This window comes from Macaca mulatta, chromosome 1 (assembly GCF_049350105.2).
Source record: "Macaca mulatta isolate MMU2019108-1 chromosome 1, T2T-MMU8v2.0, whole genome shotgun sequence".
Taxonomy (NCBI): Eukaryota; Metazoa; Chordata; class Mammalia; order Primates; family Cercopithecidae; genus Macaca; species Macaca mulatta.
In genome coordinates this window covers 41,000,650-41,024,272 of record NC_133406.1, presented here as the reverse complement: position 1 = coordinate 41,024,272, position 23,623 = coordinate 41,000,650, and the positions used below count along the sequence as shown (strand labels likewise).

Below are 23,623 nucleotides of genomic sequence, written 5' to 3'. Positions count from 1 at the left end.
TCCTTTGGCTTTCTAGTTCATTTTTTTTTTCTTGCCTTTCGCTAGCATCTCTCTCTCCCCCACGTCTTAATTTCTACCTTGCCTTTTGTTTCTCTCCCTGATATAATCTTAAAATGGAACTATTATTATTTTTCTTTCTCAAAAAAAATTAGAGAAATACATCAAAGGTACTATTTATTTGTAAGCAGCCTTCAACCATGTAAACTTTCTCATGCAAACACATACATTTGCAAAAGTGTGTTAACAACTCACATGGCCACTTAAGTATTTATTCAAACATTAATAGTATCAATAAAACCATCACAGAATAAAGGCCCTTTTCTGTTTATATGAAATCATCTTATCTATTTGGAAAAATATTTTAATAAAAAGAAAGTCACAAATAACTGAGCAGTGCTTATCTTTTCCCAGCAAGAAACCTGGGTTCTTCCTTTATAAATTCCCAGGATCCAGGATAAGATTAAAGTGATATTAGTACCACTAGCTGGGACAAGTATAATTGTCAAGAAAAAAAGCCTCATATTTTTCCAAGAAGAAAATACATATATACGAGTGTATATATATTACGGTGAATCTTAAAAACAAAAACAAAAACCCCGCATAAGCCTTAACATGCTTTTGGTTCTACTGGATCTACAGAAGACCCCAAATCTCCACTATAGCATTGACAAATGGTAGTTATTATCTTCCAAATAAAATATAATCCTGTGTGAAACTGACGACTGCAACTAATCCTTTCAAACTGCTTAAACTGGAGAGGACTGACAAAAGTGTCAAATCAGGTTGAGATTTTTTTTTTTTCACTCGCAGTTCCCAAGAATTGATAAAATGACCATCTATCACAGCTCTTTATATAACCTTACTATGCATTTAAATAATGCATTTAAACTTCCAGGACAGCCAATTCTCATGGCTTTAGAACAAAATGAAAAATCTTGCCTTTTGTGTGAGCCTTCCTCTACCTGCTTTATAGTTCAAATACAGCTTACCTGCACTGCCACATTCTGCTTTCCTGTTTCCTGTAACTTTTCTAAGGTGCATTTCTTGGTTTCAGTTTTCCTCTTGTTGTTGTCCTTCTTTCCATCATTCTTAGTTACAGTTATTCCTTTGCTATAGTCCCTTCTCACCTCTTTGGGAGGAAAACTTCTTCCTTGGTCTCTGTTCACTTCTCGTGGCTTAATGTTTTCTTTGAAGGTAACCACTGGCTTCTCTCCTGTGTCACAGTTGTTGCTTAAATTTCGGCTTGTAGATAGCACTGATTTTAGCCCTGGGCTCCCATCTGCAGCCAGCGACTCTATTACAGATGTTTCTTGCAGAATGAGGTTCTCTTTGGCTTCACTGGGGTCTTCCAGTATTAATTCTGGGATTTCTGTGATAAACAACAATTTCCCTACCTCATTTTCACACTGAATCAGCCTAAAAAAGCAAAAATAAATCCATATATGAAAAACATTAACTTAAAAAATAACAACTGAATTGTGTGTGAATCCAAGTCAATATATTCCTAGCACTAATAACCACGGAAACAGCCGGATATAACAATGTGGATTCAGGTAACACAAAAAGTAGTTATGTAGAAATTGAGGTTCTCATTATCACACTTAACATCGTCACAACGTATCCCTCCCTCTGCTCTTTCAACATTTGCTAGAACTTACATTTCTGAGCATGCTTCAAGTGCAAGACACTAGTCTAGGGCCTTTGATGTCTTATAAGGTAGCTATATATAATTCCTATTTTATAGATGTGAAAAATGAAGCTCGGAGGTGGTAAGTTCATTCAAACATGCAAGCATTTAAGTACCTACTGTATGACAGAAACCTGAATACAAAATTGAATAAGCAGTTATTGACTTTCGAAAGGTTATAATCTACTGGGGAGATTCCAAGGACACCCACTTGAGAAGCTGCGGAACTAGAAATGGAACTCAAACCAATAGAATGACAAAACCTGTGTTCTTTCCCCTACACTAATGACCACATCTGCTTTGTACTTAACTGGCTACTGGCACCATCTTAGTCTGTCCTGCCTGAAACTGACCACCATGCCCAGGCCAATACAAATTACCATGACTGTGGAAGTACAATTCGGTTATAGATTTACAAATATATTTATAAATTAGAGCAGAAACTCATGATAAACAAAAAAGACAACCAAGTCCTCTATAATACACAATAAGGAGAACAGAGATTCTAAATAAAGATATACTTATTCACTAGGGTTATAATTAGATGTTGTGCTACCAACATGTCAACTTAAGAGTTCACGATCGACAATATTTATACCAAAGCCTAAAATATGTAACTTGTGAGATGTGTGTGTGTTTATCTAAAAAGGTGGTTAAATAGGGGCAGACCAGAAGCTCCATGGACATACCTTGGCTGATTATCAGCAATCCATTTGCCTATAGCAATCAAGCGCTGCTGTCGTAATCGTCGTTGCTGGCCTTCTTTGTCTCCTGTAATACCCTGGTGACCTTTGGAAAAATCCAAGTTCCTAAAATTGACACAAACAAGTTATGAGAATATTAAATTGCTAAAGATATTTTCCAGGCAACCAAGTTCACCTGATTAACTGTAATGGCTTCAGATTATTTTCCATACAGGTGAGCTACTTGAGGTAATCAACTGCATTTATTAGAATTTATACTCCCAGAGATTTTTACAAACTATGAAATAAAGCAGAAAAGAAAATATACAAATTCATTACATTAATGTAATATTTTTACTCACATTTCACTTTCTAGTTGGGGAGCTCAAATAAACCACAACTTTGTATTAGAAAAGATTCTTTTATCATTTTAAGAATAAAGTTTTATAAACACTTATCTTGCATGCTAAGTAATTTGCTTGAAAATGACCACAGCAATGCTAAGAGTCTCTGAGGTGCCTATGCTAATAAACAATATTAATCTATCCGCTTTATGGCAGACCATTCTAAATCAGAAAAATGTATAAATATCATAAAGCATATAGAGTAACTCATTGATATCAGAAGGATAAACCAACCTGAGAAAATAAAGCTTTTTCAGATTGCTCATTAAACTTTTTTTTTAAAGAAGATTTAAGAATTGCCAGGCAGAAGGCTAGATGCTGAGGACACAAAGATAAATAAGAGTCCCTACCTTTGGGAATAAATAATTATGATTCAATCTGATAAGCATCATAATAAGAACTATGCAAAGAGTAAGTGAATACAGTAAAAGGAGGATGAGTTCCTTCTGAGAAGCTCTGAAAGGTTTCATAGAGTGACAGCTGAGCTGGATCTTGACAGGTATGGCTAAGTGCTTACCAGGCTGGTGATGGAAGGGCAGTAGAGGAGAAGGAAATGTTCTAGGCACAACATGAACAAAGGTGTGGAGGAATAAAAACAGGGAGCTATTCAAGTATAGCGCATACTGTATAGAGTTTATAAATATTGGGGGAAGTGGCAGAAAGTAAGGCTGAACAACTAAGAGCTGGATAGTGCTGGAACTTGAGCATCAAGCTAAAAGAGACAGTGGAGTAATCGGGAATGGGTAAATAAAAATATTAGTCAGAGTGTGGGGTGGGGGGCGCGCCCAAGATGGCCGAATAGGAAGAACTCCAGCCTCCAGCTCCCAGTGTGAGCGACACAGAAGACGGGTGATTTCTGCATTTTCAACTGAGTTACCGGGTTCATCTAACTGCAGCGTGTCGGACAGTTGGCGCTGGTCCGTGGGTGCAGCCTGACCAGCGAGAGCTGAAGCAGGGCGAGGCATCGCCTCACCTGGGAAGTGCAAGGGGGAAGGGAATTCCTTTTCCTAGCCAAAGGAAAGTGAGACACACAACACCTGGAAAATCGGGTAACTCCCACCCTAATACTGTGCTTTACCAAGGGTCTTATCAAACGGCACACCAAGAGATTATATCCCACACCTGGCCCGGAGGGTCCCATGCCCACGGAGTGTCCCTCATTGCTAGCACAGCAGTCTGAGATCTAACTGCAAGGCGGCAGTGAGGCTGGGGTGGAGTGCCTGCCATTGCTGGGGCTTAAGTAGGTAAACAAAGGTGCCTGGAAGCTCGAATTGGGTGGAGCCCACCACAGCTCAAGGAGGCCGACTTGCCTCTGCAGGCTCCACCTTTGGAGACAGGGCATAGCTAAACAAAAAGCAGCAGAAACCCTGGCAGAGTTAAATGCCCCTGTCTGACAGCTTTCAAGACAGCAGTGAATCTCCCAGCACGGAGGCTGAGATCTGAGAACGGACAGACTGCCTGCTCAAGTGGGTCCCTGACCCCTGAGTAGCCTAACTGGGAGACATCCCCCACTAGGTGCAGATCAACACCTCACACCTCACAGGTGGGGTACACCCCTGAGACAAAGCTTCCAGAGCAAGAATCAGACAGCAACACTCGCTCTTCAGCAACATTCTATCTTCTGCAGCCTCTGCTGCTGATACTCAGGCAAACAGGGTCTGGAGTGGACCTCAAGCAAACTCCAACAGACCTACAGCTGAGGGTCCTGACTGTTAGAAGGAAAACTAACAAACAGAAAGGACACCCACACCAAAACCCCATCAGTACGTCACCATCATCAAAGACAAAAGGCAGATAAAACCACAAAGATGGGGAAAAAGCAGTGCAGAAAAGCTAGAAATTAAAAAAATCAGAGCGTATCTCCCCCTCCAAAGGAACGCAGCTCATTGCCAGCAACGGAACAAAGCTGGACGGAGAATGACTGACGAGTTGAGAGAAGAAGACTTCAGTCAATCAAACTTCTCAGAGCTAAAGGAGGAACTATGTAACCAGTGCAAAGAAACTAAAAACCTTGAAAAAAGAATGGATGAATGGATAACTAGAATAATCAATGCAGAGAAGACCTTAAAAGAACTGATACAGATGAAAATAGTAACACGAGAACTACGTGACAAATGCACAAGCTTCAGTAACTAATTCGATCAACTGGAAGAAAGAGTATCAGCGACTGAAGATCAAATGAATGAAATGAAGTGAGAAGAGAAGTGTAGGGAAAAAAAGAGTAAAAAGAAATGAATAAAGCCTCCAAGAAGTATGGGATTATGTGAAAAGACCAAATCTTTGTCTGATTGGTGTGCTTGAAAGTGATGGGAAAAATGGAACCAAATTGGAAAACACTCTGCAAGATACAATCCAGGAGAACTTCCCCAACCTAGTAAGGCAGGCCAACATTCAAATTCAGGAAATCAGAGAACACTACAAAGATGCTCCTCGAGAAGAGCAACTCCAAGACACATAATTGTCAGATTCACCAAAGGTGAAATGAAGGAAAAAATGTTAAGGGCAGCCAGAGAGAAAGGTCGGGTTATACACAAAGGGAAGCCCATCAGACTAACAGCAGATCTCTTGGCAGAAACTCTCCAAGCCAGAAGAGAGTGGGGGCCAATATTCAACATTCTTAAAGAATTTTCAACCCAGAATTTCATATCCAGCCAAACTAAGTTTCATAAGTGAAGGAGAAATAAAATCCTTTACAGACAAGCAAATGTTTAGAGATTTTGTCACCACAAGGCCTGCCCTACAAGAGATCCTGAAGGAAGCACTAAACATGGAAAGGAACAACAGGTACCAGCCATTGCAAAAACATGTCAAAATGTAAAGTTCATCAATGCTAGGAAGAAACTGTATGAACTAGCGAGCAAAATAACCAGCTAATATAATGACAGGATCAAGTTCACACATAAAAATATTAACCTTAAATGTAAATGGACTAAATGGTCCAATTAAAAGACACAGACTGGCAAACTGGATAAAGAGTCAAGACCCATCAGTCTGCTGTATTCAGGAGACCCATCTCACGTGCAGAGACACACATAGGCTCAAAATAAAGGGATGGAGGACGATCTACCAAGCAAATGGAAAACAAAAAAAGCAGGGGTTGCAATCCTAGTCTCTGATAAAACAGACATTAAACCATCAAAGATCAAAAGAGACAAAGAAGGCCATTACATAATGGTAAAGGGATCAATTCATCAGGAAGAGCTAACTATCCTAAATATATACGCACCCAATACAGGAGCACCCAGATTCATAAAGCAAGTCCTTAGAGACTTACAAAGAGACTTAAGACTCCCATACAATAATAATGGGAGACTTTAACAGCCCACTGTCAACATTAGATCAACGAGACAGAAAGTTAACAAGGATATCCAGAAATTGAACTCAACTCTGCACCAAGCGGACCTAATAGACATCTACAGAACTCTCCACCCCAAATCAAAAGAAGATACATTCTTCTCAGCACCACATCGCACTTATTCCAAAATTGACCACATAGTTGGAAGTAAAGCACTCCTCAGCAAATGTAAAAGAACAGAAATTGTAACAAACTGTCTCTCAGACTACAGTGCAATCAAACTAGAAATCAGGACTAAGAAACTCAATCAAAATCGCTCAACTACATGGAAACTGAACAACCTGCTCCTGAATGACTACTGGGTACATAACAAAATGAAGGCAGAAATAAAGATGTTCTTTGAAACCAATGAGAACAAAGATACAACATACCAGAATCTCTGGGACACATTTAAAGCAGTGTGTACAGGGAAATTTATAGCACTAAATGCCCACAAGAGAAAGCAGGAAAGATCTAAAATTGACACCCTAACATCACAATTAAAAGAACTACAGAAGCAAGAGCAAACACATTCAAAAGCTAGCAGAAGGCAAGAAATAACTAAGATCAGAGCAGAACTGAAGGAGATAGAGACACAAAAACCTCCAAAAAAAATCAATGAATCCAGGAGCTGGTTTTCTGAAAAGATCAACAAAATTGATAGATCGCTAGCAAGCCTAATAAAGAAGAAAAGAGAGAAGAATCAAATAGACGCAATAAAAAATGATAAAGGGGATATCACCACCGATCACAGAAATACAAACTACCATCAGAGAATACTATAAACACCTCTACGCAAATAAACTAGAAAACCTAGAAGAAATGGACAATTTCCTGGACACTTACATTCTCCCAAGACTAAACCAGGAAGAAGTTGAATCCCTGAATAGACCAACAGCAGGCTCTGAAATTGAGGTAATAATTAATAGCCTACCAACCAAAAAAACTTCAGGACCAGACAGATTCACAGCGGAATTCTACCAGAGCTACAAGGAGGAGTTGGTATCATTTCTTCCGAAATAATTCCAATCAATAGAAAAAGAGGGAATCCTCCCTAACTCATTTTATGAGGCCAACATCATCCTGATTACCAAAGCCTGACAGAGATACAACAAAAAAAGAGAATTTTAGACCAATATCCCTGATGAACATCGATGCAAAAATCCTCAATAAAATACTGGCAAATCGAATCCAGCAGCACATCAAAAAGCTTATCCACCATGATCAAGTGGGCTTCATCCCTGGGATGCAAGGCTGGTTCAACATACGCAAATCAATAAATGTAATCCGGCATATAAACAGAACCAAAGACAAAAACCACATGATTATCTCAATAGATGCAGAAAAGGCCTGTGACAAAATTCAACAGCCCTTCATGCTAAAAACTCTCAATAAATTCGGTATTGATGGAACATATCTCAAAATACTAAGAGTTATTTATGACAAACCCACAGCCAATATCATACTGAATGGGCAAAAACTGGAAGCATTCCCTTTGAAAACTGGCACAAGACAGGGACGCCCTCTCTCACCACTCCTATTCAACATAGTGTTGGAAGTTCTGGCTACGGCAATCAGGCAAGAGAAAGAAATAAAGGGTATTCAGTTAGGAAAAGAAGTCAAATTGTCCCTGTTTGCAGATGACATGATTGTATATTTAGAAAACCCCATTGTCTCAGCCCAAAATCTCCTTAAGCTGATAAGCAACTTCAGCAAAGTCTCAGGATACAAAATCAATGTGCAAAAATCACAATCATTCTTATATACCAGTAACAGAGAACCAAATCATGAATGAACTCCCATTCACAATAGCTTCAAAGAGAATAAAATACATAGGAATCCCACTTACAAGGGATGTAAAGGACCTCTTCAAGGAGAACTACAAACCACTGCTCATGAAATAAAAGAGGACACAAACAAATGGAAGAACATACCATGCTCATGGATAGGAAGAATCAATATCATGAAAATGGCCATACTGCCCAAGGTAATTTATAGATTCAATGCCATCCCCATTAAGCTACCAATGACTTTCTTCACAGAATTGGAAAAAACTGCTTTAAAGTTCATATGGAACCAAAAAAGACCCTGCATTGCCAAGAAAATCCTAAGCCAAAAGAACAAAGCTAGAGGCATCACACTACCTGACTTCAAACTATGCTACAAGGCTACAGTAACCAAAACAGCATGGTACTGGTACCAAAACAGAGATATAGACCAAAGGAACAGAACAGAACCCTTAGAAATAATACCACACATCTACAACCATCTGATCTTTGACAAACCTGACAAAAACAAGAAATGGGGAAAGGATTCCCTATTTAATAAATGGTGCTGGGAAAACTGGCTAGCCATAAGTAGAAAGTTGAAACTGGATCCTTTCCTTACTCCTTATACGAAAATTAATTCAAGATGGATTAGAGACTTAAATGTTAGACCTAAAACCATAAAAACCCATTAGAAAACCTAGGTAATACCATTCAGGACATAGGCATGGGGAAGGACTTCATGTCTAAAACACCAAAAGCAATGGCAACAAAAGTCAAAATTGACCAATGGGATCTAATTAAACTAAAGGGCTTCTGCACAGCAAAAGAAACTACCATCAGAGTGAATAGGGAACCTACAGAATGGGAGAACATTTTTGCAATCTACTCATCTGACAAAGGGCTAATATCTAGAACTGAATCAAATTAACAAGAAAAAAACAACCCCATCAAAAAGCAGGCAAAGGATATGAACAGACACTTCTCAAAAGAAGACATTCATACAGCCAACAGACACATGAAAAAATGCTCATCATCACTCGCCACCAGAGAAATGCAAATCAAAACCACAATGAGGTACCATCTCACACCAGTTAGAATGGCAATCATTAAAAAATCAGGAAACAATAGGTGCTGGAGAGGATGTGGAGAAATAGGAACACTTTTACACTGTTGGTGGGACTGTAAACTAGTTCAACCATTGTGGAAAACAGTGTGACGATTCCTCAAGGATCTAGAACTAGAAATACCATTTGACCCAGCCATCCCATTACCGGGTATATACCCAAAGGATTATAAGTCATGCTGCTATAAAGACACATGCACACGTATGTTTATTGCAGCACTATTCACAATAGCAAAGACTTGGAATCAACCCAAATGTCCATCAGTGACAGACTGGATTAAGAAGATGTGGCACGTATACACCATGGAAGACTAGGCAGCCAGCCATAAAAAAGGATGAGTTCGCGTCCTTTGTAGGAACATGGATGCAGCTAGAAACCATCATTCTCAGCAAACTATCGCAAGAACAGAACACCCAATACTGCGTGTTCTTACTCATAGGTGGGAACTGAACAATGAGATCACCTGGACACAGGAAGGGGACCATCACACACTGGGGGCTATTGTGGGGAAGGGCGAGGAGGGAAGGATAGTATTAGGAGATATACCTAATGTAAATGACGAGTTAATGGGTACAGCACACTAACATGGCACGTGTATACATATGTAACAAACCTGCACGTTGTGCACATGTACCCTAGAACTTAAAGTATAATAAAAAAAAAAGATAAAAAAAATATTAGTCATGCGACATCACTATTTACATACTTAAAAACTATAATTGTAGAGGCAGTGTAGAAACAGACTATAGGAGGAGAGGAACTATACTTAGGGAGGTTTTTATACTTCAGGTAAACTGGTGATAAAAGCCTGAACTATGTATGGGGAAATAAGTGGAAAGAGTTGAACCTAAGAAGCATTTCAGACACAGAATTATAAAGGCTTGGTGAGAAAGACAAATGGAAACAAGAATTTTTCAGATTTTTAGCTTGGTCATATAGATGGGTAATGCCACAGGCACAGAGAGAAAATATAGAAAGAAGACTGCTTTTTGGCTGACCAAATCGGAAAATATAAGCTCAATTTTTGGTCATGTTAAAGTTTAAAATGCATAAGGGAGGTTAGATTGTTAGAATATGCATCCAAACTTCAAGAGAAGTCAGAGCTGAAAATTTGGGACATACCATTCAAGAGACATAGGGATGGATTTGATCAACAGGGTGAATGTAGAAAGTGGGAAGGAAAGGGCAAGAAAAGAATCCTGGAAAACAACAACATTCAGAGACATGTAGTTGAAAAGAAATAGTGAAAAAGACTGAGTGCTAAGGGTGGGAAAAATAGTTATCAGAGAGCTAAGGAAAAAGTTTTCATGAAGGAAGGAAATCAACGGACTCAATGCTGAAGAAAATTCAATAGGATAAAGATTATAGTCACCGGATTTTGGTATCTAGAAGACACTGATAGTTTAAACCGCAGTAGGCTGAAAATGATTGGGAGTTGAAATGGAGTCAGTCAGGTTGGCCCGCACTACTCTTTTTCTTTTTTTTTTGAGACAGAGTCTCGCTCTGTCAGCCAGGCTGGAGTACAGTGGTGTGATCTCGGTTCACTGCGACCTCCGCCTCCCAGGTTCAAGTGATTCTCCTGCCTCAGCCTCCTGGGTAGCTGGGACTATAGGTGCCTGCTACCATGCCCGGCTAATTTTTTTTGTATTGTTAGTAGAGACGGGGTTTTCCAGGTTAGCCAGAATGGTCTCCATCTCCACCTGCCTCCACCTCCCAAAGTGCACACTACCCTTTTTAAGAAGTTTGATGATGAAAAGATAAGACAATGTAGGAAAATAGGTGGATGTAAATTCATTTTATCTTTTTCAAAGAATGGGGCACACTTAAATGTTACTAGGCTAAAGGGAATTAGTTGTTAAAAAAAGAAAGGAAAGAAAGACAAGACACTGGAAATACAATGCAGAGAGGATAACAGATGGGGCAAGGTTCTTAGGGAGGTAAGAAGGGATGGGATCAAGGGCACAGGTGGAAAGGTTACATTTTAATTTTTATTACACAGGAATTGAAGGCGTGACATACACAAATCCAGTTCACAACAAACTTTCACTATGAGTTGCTGTTACAAAAATAACACACAGCTGGGAAGATCAAAGGTTCCTCTACATCCAAGCCCAATTCCCTGCTAATTTTAATACTGCAATCACTGGCAATGATAAAGGTACTTCAGCTATCACCTACCTGAAAGAAGGTCTCAATGCCAAGAATCCTTGTAATTCAAACTCCTCTGGAAGTGGTGTCGCTAAAGGGTCAAAATCAAAATTTGCAAACATTTTAATTAAAATGTTGTTTGGTAGAATACTGTTCCCTAAAACTTGTTTTTAAATTAACATGCAGAAAGAAATTATAATGCTTATAGTTCTCTGCTCTTCTTTATAGTAATCCTGATGAAAATAACTCACCTATCAAAACTCTGCATGTTATCTTTGGGACACAGACATTCCCCTAATACTCACTTAATACTCAATGCTGAGGAGAATGGCTTTTTAAAAAATCAGCAGTCTTAAAAATTCATAGTCTTGGATCCAGTAATCCCAATGTTTAGATTACCTGTCTCTTTTTACTGAAAGCACTGAATAACACTGACATCATCTGAGAGCTTGCAAGAAATGCAGAATCTTGGGCACTAATTCAAAACTACTGAATCATAAACTGTACTTTAAAAAGATTCAGGTGATTTATGTGCAAATTAATGCCTGAGGAGCATGGATTTAATAGAAAAAAAAAAAGTCAGAAAGAAGCCAAGCCAGAGGTTGTTCAGTGCAGCATTATTTACAATGGGGAAAATTGTAAAGCAACAGAAAGCACGTAAATGGATTATAGCACTTTCATAGGATGGAATATTATGAAGTCAGTAAAAGTCATGTTTTTGAAATGCTTAATGACACAATAAAATGCTAACAATATAATACTAAATTTCAAAATCAGGCACAGAACTTTATTTGATATGAATCATTTCCTGTGTGTATGTGTGTGTGTGTACATGTAAGAAAAAGGCCCAAAGAAGATACACTATTGTGACTAGTAAAAGGTATCTCTGTATGGGAGATTTGTGTTCTGTTTGTACTAAATTTTCTATGATGAGTAAGTATTACTTTGACAGAGCAATGTTCACATTAATTGCTTTTTTTTTAATAGTAAGAATGAGGAGGAAGGAAAGACAGAAAGAATCTGAAGGTATTACACTCTCTGAACTCCTATTTGAATGATGCTAAATGAGATTAAGATGCCAGAGGAACTGGGAGAACATTATCTACTTCCACCCACTTACTGTAGAGTTCACAGTCACTTCTGAGATACTGAATTTAAAATCAATCATTCATCACCAAAAACCTCTTACTGTAGAGTTCACAGTCACTTCTGAGATACTGAATTTAAGATCAATCATTCATCACCAAAAACCTCTTCTCTGGTCTTAAGCACACCATCGATGATGGAGAACCACATCAACAACACAAGGTTAGGGTAGCTCTTACCACTAGTACTTGAGAGGTCCTCTTCATGGGGATGGAAACTATTCAGAAGAGAAATCAACCAGGGCCAAATGCTGTAAATTAAAGAAATAATTCAGACTTTATTTTTATATAAGAGAAACCAGAACACTAAGAAGCCATGAAAATGGTATCTACAGGTCCTGGACTTTATGTATTTTTCCCTTATTTCAGCATTTCAAAGGCTGTATAATTTTTAAAAATGTATTTTCAAAGATACACTAGATAGTGATAAAGATACAACAAAAGGGACAAATTTCCATGACAGAGACCTGCTACTACTGTAGATCATTTCCCATGCTCCTAATTCAACAAACAGTGAAAATAATTTGTCAGTTTTAAACATGGAAAACTGAAATAGGCTGAGAAAATTCTGAGCAAAGAAACAACATACTATGTTTTTATAGAGCTTTCACATACATTATGAGTTGCGGAATCCACTGTTCTTTAATCTATGACAGGGTATGGTTATACCACACAAATCACATTCCCTGTTCAAACCAATAACACCTCTTTTTTCATGGTACAAAAAAATCCACATTTTAACAACAGCCTGAACTCTAAACTCTGTTTCCTAATACACAAATTTTGTGAAAGCTTACACATAAAATATTAGAACATATTCTTTCCACTACTCAGAAGTAAGTTCTATATATGTATTTGTTAACTGTGTCCTTGGTTCCTGAGTCAGGTATGTTAAAGTTTCCATTATGGATATAGATTTATAAATATCACTTTACATATAAACATTTGTATCAAAATCTGTTATCTTTAAAACATAAGAGCAATTTATAAATCTGATGTAATATATATGACAGGGCAAAACTTTTGAAGTGAGACAAATCCAAGTAGTTTGAATGTTCATTTGCTGGGGTGAGGAATAGATGTGATGGGTGGAAGTAGCCATGTTGCTTAAAATTATTTGGTTAAAATAATTAGCTTAATAATTTGGTTTTGGCCTGGAAACAATTACTTTGATTTTGATTTTCCTACAGTAGACTCATGTATCTAATCACATTCTCCTTAATATGAAGCTTACCTTTGAATATATATCAACCAACTTTTATTAAAAAAAAAAAGAAAAAAAAGAAAGAGAAAGAAAAGCATGAGGTGAAGTGCCCAGGATAGAGAAACTGGATGTAAATAATCACACTATGGAAAATTGTAAGTTAACAACTATTTGGGACAGTTGTACACTCTGAAATATGGGAATATGCTACTTTAAAAATATCAACAAATATATACCATATATAAACAAATATTGAAGAATAACAGTCTGCTACAAACCTTTGGAGATATGAGATAGCTGGAAAAAAAGGTCAGTAATCTAAAAAAGAATATTATACTGGTACAATGTTCTCATGAAACGTAAGCTCTCAAGAAAACACTGCAGAAAAAGCGCATGAGTGGATGACCTAATGATATACTGCTTTACCCTATAACTATTTTCCACAAAGGAAAATCACTATTCCATGTATTCATTAGCTTAAGAGAGTATGTTCTCAAAAAAGTACAAGGGAAAGTAAATTCTAGAAATTGAGAAGGTTCAGATATAAGAAACTGAATATTATTTGAATATATATACAATTCTAAGTTCACAAAAGTCATTGTTTTTCCATTACTTAAAAGATATAAATGAACATTATAACTTTAATGTATCAGACATATAAGGAAAATCTTCAGTTTTAAAGAGATATCCCATGCTAGTCTTTAAAATGAGTACTAACATAATTTAAGATAGAAGGAAACACCTGCAAGGGCATAATTCTAAAGATTTTGGTAAATCTGATAGGAGGAAGAGGAAACAGTAAATGACAGAAAAAAAAAATGGAGGGAAAAAGTGTTTGCCAATAAAGCTATTCCTTCTGGCTGAACATCTTTTGCCATGAAAAGAAATGGGAATATATGGAATGGGCCAAAAGGATCACTGTACAGGAACAACAACAAGAAAAAACAAAACACAGTGAAAGTAACAATCCCTGCTCATAAACATAAAAACTCTATAAGCAAATGGTAAAACATGCAGTTCTTCTTTCGTAACATTACTGATATAATATGTTGAATTAAACATAAGTTTGAGTTCTAGAGTATACAAGAGTAGAAAAACTGTATAGCCTAGGTAAGAAATAAAAATTCTGTGCAAGGAAGCAATGTCTGAAAATCTGTATTACTAAAACCTATGCTAACATTAAAGGAGATATATGTAGTAGGCTGTGCTATGTTCCTAAACTCTAGTCATGATAATGTCAATATATCATGGAAAGAGCTTATAGCTACATGAAAGAAAAGACAATTATGAAGCAGACAGACCATAAGGCCTTTTTTTTTTTTTTTTTTTTTGAGACAGAGTCTCACTTGGTAGTCCAGGCTGGAGTACAGTGGCGCGATCTCAGCTTACTGAAACCTCTGCTTCCTGGGTTCAAGCAATTTTCCTGTCTCAGCCTTCCGAAGTGGTGGGATTACAGGCATATGCCACAATGCCCGGCTAATACCTTTTGTATAAAAATACAAAAAAAATCTTTTGTATAAAAATACTCTTTTAGTAAAAAGTAAAAGAGATGGGGTTTCACCATGTTGGCCAGGCTGGTCTCAAACTCCTGACCTCAAGTGATCTGCCTGCCGCAGCCTCCCCAAGTGCTGGGATTACAGGCATGAGCCACAGTGCCCGGACCACAGCGTCTTAAATGTGGCTTAAAAAAGGCATTTTCTAAGTTGTGACCTTAGTCAATATACATGCTGGGCCACAAAGCAAAACTTTCAAAGAGATTCTCCTTATACCATCAAAATACGCAAGGGAGAAACTACCTATTTGGTGCCAAGCGACCTTGGAAGTATTTATTTCTATAATCAAAGGTACACTGAAAGTTTTCATTTGTCATTGTAAAATCAAAGGTTCCTAAGAGCTGTCAGAATTTCTGTGAGTAGAGATGACAGAGAAAATAGTGAGAATCAAAATAACTTTCAATCTTTATGCTTCAAATAAACATTATTCAACTTGAGTGTTACTGTAAGGCAACATCAAACAGTTCATGTATAGAAAAAAATGGAAGAAATAAAAATCTCTTCCCTTCAACTCAAACAAAAAAATTAGGGAATACTGTAATAGGTAAGAAACAAACTGGTTTTACTTCAAGTTCACTTTAAAATGTGAAAAACAACTTTTCCCCAGGACAGCAACTGAGAACAAGGGAGTGCATAGGGAGTCACAAATCCTTAAGACTAAGCCTCAAACGAAGAATTCAAATAAACAAATGAAAAGCATACAAAGAGGCCTTCAGTTCAATTTCCCGAGAGTCAGCAGAAAATACAGTCTTCCATTGTTCAAATGTTGTATTTTAGAAGGCAGTTTTTACATATTTATGGATATCAAACAAACAAAGCACACAAGTTAACATGAAATTCTAAAAATACTTACTACTGTCTTTCATCCACCACTGCCTCCTGAAAGACCCTGGGTCTGAGTCTTAGCCAGTCCATGGAGACCTTGACTGCTGGAAGAGGATAGGCATTGTAGGACTCCTCCTGAGACTCATTCTGTAGAGGACACTTGCACAGGATGCCAAGAAAAGACACTTGAAGAAAAAAATGTATTCAAAAAATATAAGAAATATGAAACTGTGCCAGTTCAAATTAAAAATATTATGTGCCTTCTACTATATTCTGTTTAACACTTACAGCTTCTTTCTAAAAACACACTTTCTTTCCCATATTACAAATGTTATACATACAACTTGATGAGGGGGTATCAGCAGATAAAAGGATAGAACTTGGGGTTGAAAGTTATTATGAACCCCTGATTCAGTGTAAAACATACACTATGCTTTTTTATGTCACTGTGCTTTGCTACATTGATGAAATGCCTAAGATGATGTTTTTCAAAAAAGATGGCACATGTTAAGTAATTCAATACTCACTAAAGAGGGCCAGCAACTGTGTCCAACATAGCTGCTCATCTTGGCTATAACTGTGCTGCTCAGTTTCATTGCTAAAGTCACGAAGGTGATGAAGTTGAAACAGGTTAATGACAGTGACATGAACTAACTGCTGAGAGTTGAAAGCTTTTTGGAATAGCAGCCTCTGTAAAAGAAGACAGACGTACTGCATATATTATCAAGAACAGGAACCATCTTTGACACAAGAATTAAACTGGTAGTCTGCATTTAGAACCACCATGTGTAATACAATTACAGATGAGTAAATGGTTCTGCCCTCAATCCCAGTATTTTGATTGGGTCTAATTATTTCCCAAACTGACTTTTTGTCTTGAAATGAATTAATCTAGACACCACAGAGTTGTTTGAGTTGTTTGTCAAACTTTTTTCCCCTAGGAAACTATGTATTTTTAAATATGACCTGAGAAAAGTCTTGAGTGTTCGTCCATAAATTTATACATCTTAATCCTTTAGAAATTGTTTTATACAAGATGTACTCATATTAAAATATTAAACTGGGACCAATGACTAGAAAGCAACAGACTCAAAAAATAATTTTTTGAATTCCTAGTACATAAAGCATGACTTCCTAGATTTGTCATAAAATTTACTCTTTCAAAGGCTTGATACATTAAAACTTATTTTATAAACAAGGCATAGCAAGTACATATTCTGGAACACAGGGTAAATGACATACTAAAACAACATTCAGATGTATTATAGGTACTTCTACAAATTATCAACTGGTATTTTCCCCTCTTAGAGAAGTATATGCGTGATCATCAAATTTCATTTACCCTCTAATAACTCTGTTCACAGTGATCTGTTAGCCAGCATTATAAACAATCACCCAGATGCTCTCAGTTGGTGTCTCAATGGAATTACCCTTCCACTTTAATATCTGCAATTGTTTTACCTGCAGGTAAAAATACTTTTCTAACAGAAGTTCCTAGTTTCATCCTATACTTTAGCCATAGCCAGTCTTCCTCTATCCCCAGGGGAAATTTTTGCAGAAAGCAGGGATCCATCATCACTAGCATTATGGTGGAAAACAGATAATCTTTACTTATAGTTCTACCAGCAATGACAGGAGATCCTACCATGTCAGAAACTTACAGCTCTCTCTGCCCAGACTACTCTGAGATTTTTGTTTTTATTTACATAGTTAAAGAACCTGAAGTCGCCATAGTAAGCTCTATGATTCTAAGAGGGAAGTCTTTTACATTACCATTAGAGAATACAATTCCCTTCTATGTGAACTCTTTCTATCACAACTGTCAGTCTTCTTGCAATCTGCCATTTCATTGTATATGTCTAGAATGGTTAGCCCTTTTCCAAAGACATCAAGCATTAATCTCTCCTCAAAATTTCCTGAAATCTTGTCTCTTCTCTAGAATTTTCCCACAAACTTTCTCCTTCAATTTCTACAACTAGCCTTCTAAATAAGCTGGCGTTTATTCAAATAATACCGGCATAGAATGAGAATATGTAGTTGTATTTCTCAAAAAGCAGTTTCTTATACGCCTAATATGGTAATGTATTTCCTGTATCTATAAATCCACTGGCATTAATTTTAGAAGGCAATATCCTACTGAAGAGGGTCACAGCCCATTAAAGAATTTTCTAGTATATGCGCAGAAGTATTAATGAATATGAATACACCCTAGTACTAACAAATGATAATGTAAGTTCATGAAGGTCCAGACTTTGTCATGTTTTCCCCCATATCTCTAAAAGCCTAGAAAAGTGCATGGTACATAGCAGGTACTCAATAAACACTTAGTGAATGAACAACCTATCCATTCAGAAATAAGGTTGAAGTTATTCAGTTGTAATTTCCTAAAATTTAGATTGTATTGTAGAGTCTTTCAAGGAGGATTTTTGCTACTCAAACTTTCAACTACAGTTGAGAAATATACTGAACTAAATACCATTAACAAACAGCCTACATTTAACTTACAGAAAATGTATTACATCTCAATTCCTAGATCCCAGGCCTTAAATCCCTTAGTGGACCTCAACTTGGTAAACATTTCTGCTTAGTAGCTAAAGGTTGTTAGAAACACTGAAGCATACATGTTGATGACACTAATTATCTACATATGCTTCAGAAATACTTCGGAAATTTTACTCCACTATGTTAAAATTTCACTCCAGCAATGTTCTAGTTCAACACTGGGTAAGCTTTCAAATAGATCTGCCTCATACTATGTTTAACTTTAGAGTGCTGGAATGATACTTCAAAGTATATTTTAGCAACTGCCCACCCACACTCACCAGAACTTCACATACAGAAATATATATGCAAAGAGAGTGTTAGTGTTTGAGGCTGAACCAAATGCAAAACTTACTAGGTTTCTAGACTAGAATAACTTACTTAGTGAAGATCTCATTAAGGTAGGGACCACCCACCACCACCAATTTAGAGAGTATTTCACAAAACCAGAGCTGAAAGCAATCTCAAGAAGTTTTCTAGTCCAATCCCCTATTTAGTAGGGCTGCACTTAAATAATCCAAGAAAGATGGCTGTCAATCTGACTCTTAAGCTCTCCAAAATGGGAAATCCACAACATCCCACGGTCAGCCCCCGATACATTTCAACTTAAAATTTAAGATTTTAGTTTTGACCTCAGGAAAGATACAGATATGTTCTTTCCAAATAATCCTTCACATGTCTGAATTCTTACTATGAAAACTATTTAGACTTGTTTGTTCTTTTCCAGGTTGAACAGCCTAGGACATGACAAAGTTAGCTGTTCTTTTCACACACCCAATCCTATAAATCATATGTCACAGGCTAAGTATATTTTAAAACAAAACAAACTATTGCTATTCATAATTATCTATTATAATATCTTGCACATAGTCAACCAAAAAATGACTACCTGTAAAAACTACTTTGTATTGACTCTTTTTGGCTAAGTTACACCTTAACTGTCCAAGTTCTACAATCTCTTAAAATGTCTGACTTTTAGAGAACTTACAGAAATACTATGAAGCAGTTACACACAATTACCCAAGTATATAGATACCTAGAAATAACCAAGAAATATAAAATGTTCTTTGAAATTGTCATTTACTGTTTAATCCAGTGCCTAAAACAGTGACTGATGAATAGTCAAATATTTATTGAATGAACTGAAAAAAAAGTTAATACTTTCAACTTTCTCCTTATTTTATGCATTATACTACATTTAAACTGCTAATATCTTAACATACTAATAAAAGATCATTTATACATACATAAATAGAATGAAAGTTAACATTCTCTCTTCAAATTAGTAAACTATATCTCTGTTAAATGAAACTCTCATTCCTTTCATTCAAACTACCACAATCCTGATGAAGGCAAGCACAGTAAAAATAATGAACTTGGTTTGGAGAAGGCCAATATCTATAAAGTAGGTAACATAATCATATGTAAGAATACACAAACCATCAAAAGTAGGAGTAGTTTCAAAACTGAGGAGTTATTTACTTTTTTCCACTTTGATAATTTTTGTCAAACGGCAGCTACTCAAGTGAAAACACTGCTATGTTATTTTTGTTTATACAGACTGTACCTCAGTTTAAATTGAAGGGATGATAAATGCAAAGATTTCACATACTTCAAATATAATTTTTACCAAGAGTTCACACAGTTAAGTAACTACAAAAAGTGGGAGTCAGTTTCCTCCAAATCTTATGCTTCCTGATTTAGACAAGACAAAAATTCTCTATTTCTGAAACCTAACCTTAAACTGTTCTTCCAATTTTTCTCGAAGAGGGCTCAACTTTTCCAAGCTCTTACTCAGGTACACATGACCGTGGAATTTAATAAAGGCCTTGATGAAGTCAGAAACACCCCACTTGGTTTTCACCTCATCTCGGCTGAAATGAAAGAAAAAAATTCCATGAATCTTAAGCAGCAAAATGGCTACAACTCCTTAAGGAGGCACTGGCTTGCTAAAACAAGTTATTACTTGACACACAAAAGAGAATTCTGTATTTGACTGATTTTTCAACTGCAACACACTCAAGATGAGTCAGTATTAACAGCCTGTGTACTCTTTTACTGGGACTGAATCAGATATTGATTGGATGAAATTCAGTAACTATACACAAATTATGACAAATCTATGTTTAGAAATAAGAGAAGAATAGGCCGTTATTTTCTGTAAACCAAATTATGAAGAATTAAGGCTCCAGGTTACAAAGTCCTCTTGGAAAGAAAAAAAATCAACCCTACCTTTCCAGTGCTTTAGAAAGTGCTTTTTGCAGATTAGTGGAGGCAGCTGGGAAAGGGAACTTCACAGCAATGCTTCTGCAGTAGTAGAAAATTGTGGTCAGATGGTCTCCTTTGGAAGAAGCTAAGATAGCCAACTGATTATAAGGCTGACCTACAGGAGAAAGTTAAGATTCTGGAGTAACCCCAAGGGTGACAAAGTCTTGCTGTAAGAATACAAATGATCAGTGTTTAAATACTCAAATAAACAATGGGGAGTATTTTTATAAGGTAAATATGACTGCCTCATTGCAAACCAGCATAAGGTATAACAGCACACTTCAGCGATGGTACACACTATCATATACAGGTTAAACAGTCACTATTAGGGTAGAGAGCGGCTTCAGAAAGGGCTAGATTGTAAATAATTTCAGCTTTGTAGGCCAAAGGGTCTCTATCACAACCACTCAACTCTGCCACTGTAGTGTGAAAGCAGCCATAGACAAATATGAAACAAGTAGTGGGGTCAGACCGCCACCCCTGCTTTAGACTCTTTCTAGAATCTAAAGGAATTTCAATGTCTTAGTAAGAATGATTTAAATCATTAAATATCTGCTGCAATTTATTTAACTCAAGAACTACTGCTAATGTCTAGTTTGGGGCCATTAAAAGATTACCTTTTAGTATTGTAATAGATTGTTTTTCTGTGGGGGGAAATGGTGGTATCTAAAGAAATAATTGTTCTATAAGCAATTAAGGAAGCCAGAGTTGTAGAAACAATATCAGATCACATTAAGAGATTCTATCTATATTGCTTTACTGACAATAAAAGTCATTTTACTTGTAAAAAAAAGAAATTCATTTTAGTTTACATGGAATGCACAGTTAAATGGAAAACATGACAATAACAAAACTCAACATTTATTGCTTTCATAAAACTTCAAAGGTGAGCCCTGAGTTATCTGCCACATTGTTATACAGAACCAAGTGTCACGGTTAATCTCAGGTTGACAGGCCCACTCACCATTGGAGGGGACAAGCTGAGCTGCATGCCTATAGTAGGACTCTGCCTGGCTGGTCTGGTTTCTGTATCGAGCTAAGAAGAAGAAGAAAATTCATTTTAAAAAACCCAAAAAACAAACAGTAGGGTAGTATTTCCAAAACAGCCATAGTTGTAAGTTCCAAAGATAATAAAGACATTAAAGTTAATTTAAAATTAAAGACAGAAAATACTTTAAAACAAATTAACTATAGGATTATGTGTGAAGTGTCCATCAGCCTTCCTTATTTGGGACATTCAGCATGTAACCAATTTTAAAGCTTACCTAGACCCCATTTTCAGGTCCTCCAGTGTCATGCATCACCAGCTCCCACTATGGACTATGCTGGTGACCTGGAGCCGGCCCACAAGAAGGGGTGAGTTATATGGCACTTAAAAACAAAACAAAACAAAATACACTATACAATATGATCTGAAAATTATGTATTTTTCAGTATTATATAAAGTGATTTTGAAAAATGCCTCATTCCTATCGCAATATTAAGTATGTGTGTGCAAAGAATATATTTAAAGCAAAACAACCTAAACACAGTATCAATGAATCTCCCTGCCAAATTATTTGCTTACTCTGATGTGACCTCCTCATGGAACCACTGATTTATAATATTAAGAAATCTAAAATTTCAAACTTAAAAGCCGTAATGTTCTCCATTCTTTGTTATTTGAGGACAAGCAAAACATAATCCTATAGTTAATTTGTTTTACAACCTTTCTAGATCACCTTAAAGGAATGAACAAGAATAAGTAAGTTACATAATATTCTCAGATAAAATACATATAATAGAAACACAAATTAAACTTTAGAAAGGAAGCAAAATTAAAAATCAACTTTTAGTCCACTGATAAGAAAGAAAGAAGGCAATTTCGCTTCAGAAGGAGTAATTTATAAAACTCATTTATTCCAAAAGAGTACATTTAATTTAGAAAGTATTATGGGACCACTTCTAAAAATTAAGCTTTGATTACATTTTTGCTGTTCATTATTTGCCTACATAAATTACATAAAGTCGGAATAAAATTTAAATCTTAATATGAAAGTTACTTTCTTCAAGATGCTCTGCCAATCACAAAAACATTGAGAAATTTTAAGTTCCTTAGAATACATTTTATAGTTTCTTCTTATGACAATCTAAATTGTGTGTGTATGCTCAGTTTAAAGGAAAAAGAGTTTCTTTCTATGACTATTCCAAAGAAAAGGACGAATGTATTATCAATTCCTTCACAGCAAAGGCTCACCAATGTCTCCAAGGTGGACGAGGCAGTGCTGGCAGATATAGGAACAGGAGCTAGACTGTGGCTTCACTATGGCGCTGGTATGCGTCTGTTTATTGCTGATAATTCCCAACTGGGAAGACTTCACACGGCATGGTAAATCTACATTAAATACTGTACACAGTTCTTGTAATAACTGAAAGAAAAACAAACAAAATTTAGTAGTAAGTCACAAGTGCTCTAAAAGCAAAGTTTATAAACTGTAAGATGTGTACCTAGTACCACATACTGCTGAAATATGAAAAAAAACTGCATGAAAATTATACGGTAATCATTCAGACCCGGCACGGTGGCTCACGCCTGTAATCCCAGCACTTTGGGAGGTCAAGGCAGGTGGATCACTTGAGGTCAGGAGTTTGAGACCAACCTGGCCAACATGGTGAAACCCCGTCTGTACTAAAAATACAAAACAAAATCAGCTGAGTGTGGTGGTGAGCACCTGTAGTCTCAGCTAAAGGGGAGGCTGAGGCACAAGAATAGCTTGAACCCAGGAGGTGGAGGTTGCAGTGAGCCGAGATTATGCCACTGCACTCCAGCCTGGGCGACACAGGGAGACTCTGTCTTAAAAAAAAAAAAAAAAAAAAAAATTATATGGTAATCTTTCATAGGATAACTAGTATCATTCATTATAAATCATACCTTTTGAATTCTCAAGTATTACAGCAA

The 23,623-nt window shown here is 36.7% G+C and overlaps 1 protein-coding gene across 50 annotated transcripts in view; it reads right to left on the bottom strand.

Moving 5' to 3' along the window:
- The window catches only part of SMG7 (SMG7 nonsense mediated mRNA decay factor), an 87,028-nt gene that overhangs the window by 10,676 nt on the left and 52,729 nt on the right, over positions 1 to 23,623 (bottom strand). For 29 of the 50 annotated variants that reach the window (XM_078001275.1, XM_078001269.1, XM_078001354.1 and 26 more), the window contains 10 exons: positions 22,922 to 23,093; positions 21,650 to 21,721; positions 20,650 to 20,800; positions 20,156 to 20,291; positions 16,404 to 16,566; positions 15,905 to 16,061; positions 12,475 to 12,545; positions 11,180 to 11,240; positions 2,377 to 2,496; positions 1,128 to 1,416 (listed from right to left, as the gene is read on the bottom strand). In XM_078001275.1, the coding sequence (XP_077857401.1) occupies positions 1,128 to 1,416; positions 2,377 to 2,496; positions 11,180 to 11,240; positions 12,475 to 12,545; positions 15,905 to 16,061; positions 16,404 to 16,566; positions 20,156 to 20,291; positions 20,650 to 20,800; positions 21,650 to 21,721; positions 22,922 to 23,093 (1,392 nt within the window). Of the gene's footprint in view, positions 1 to 989; positions 1,417 to 2,376; positions 2,497 to 11,179; positions 11,241 to 12,474; positions 12,546 to 15,904; positions 16,062 to 16,403; positions 16,567 to 20,155; positions 20,292 to 20,649; positions 20,801 to 21,649; positions 21,722 to 22,921; positions 23,094 to 23,623 lie in introns of all 50 variants that reach the window. The other 21 variants (XM_078001227.1, XM_078001218.1, XM_078001230.1 and 18 more) reach the window with 1 other exon arrangement.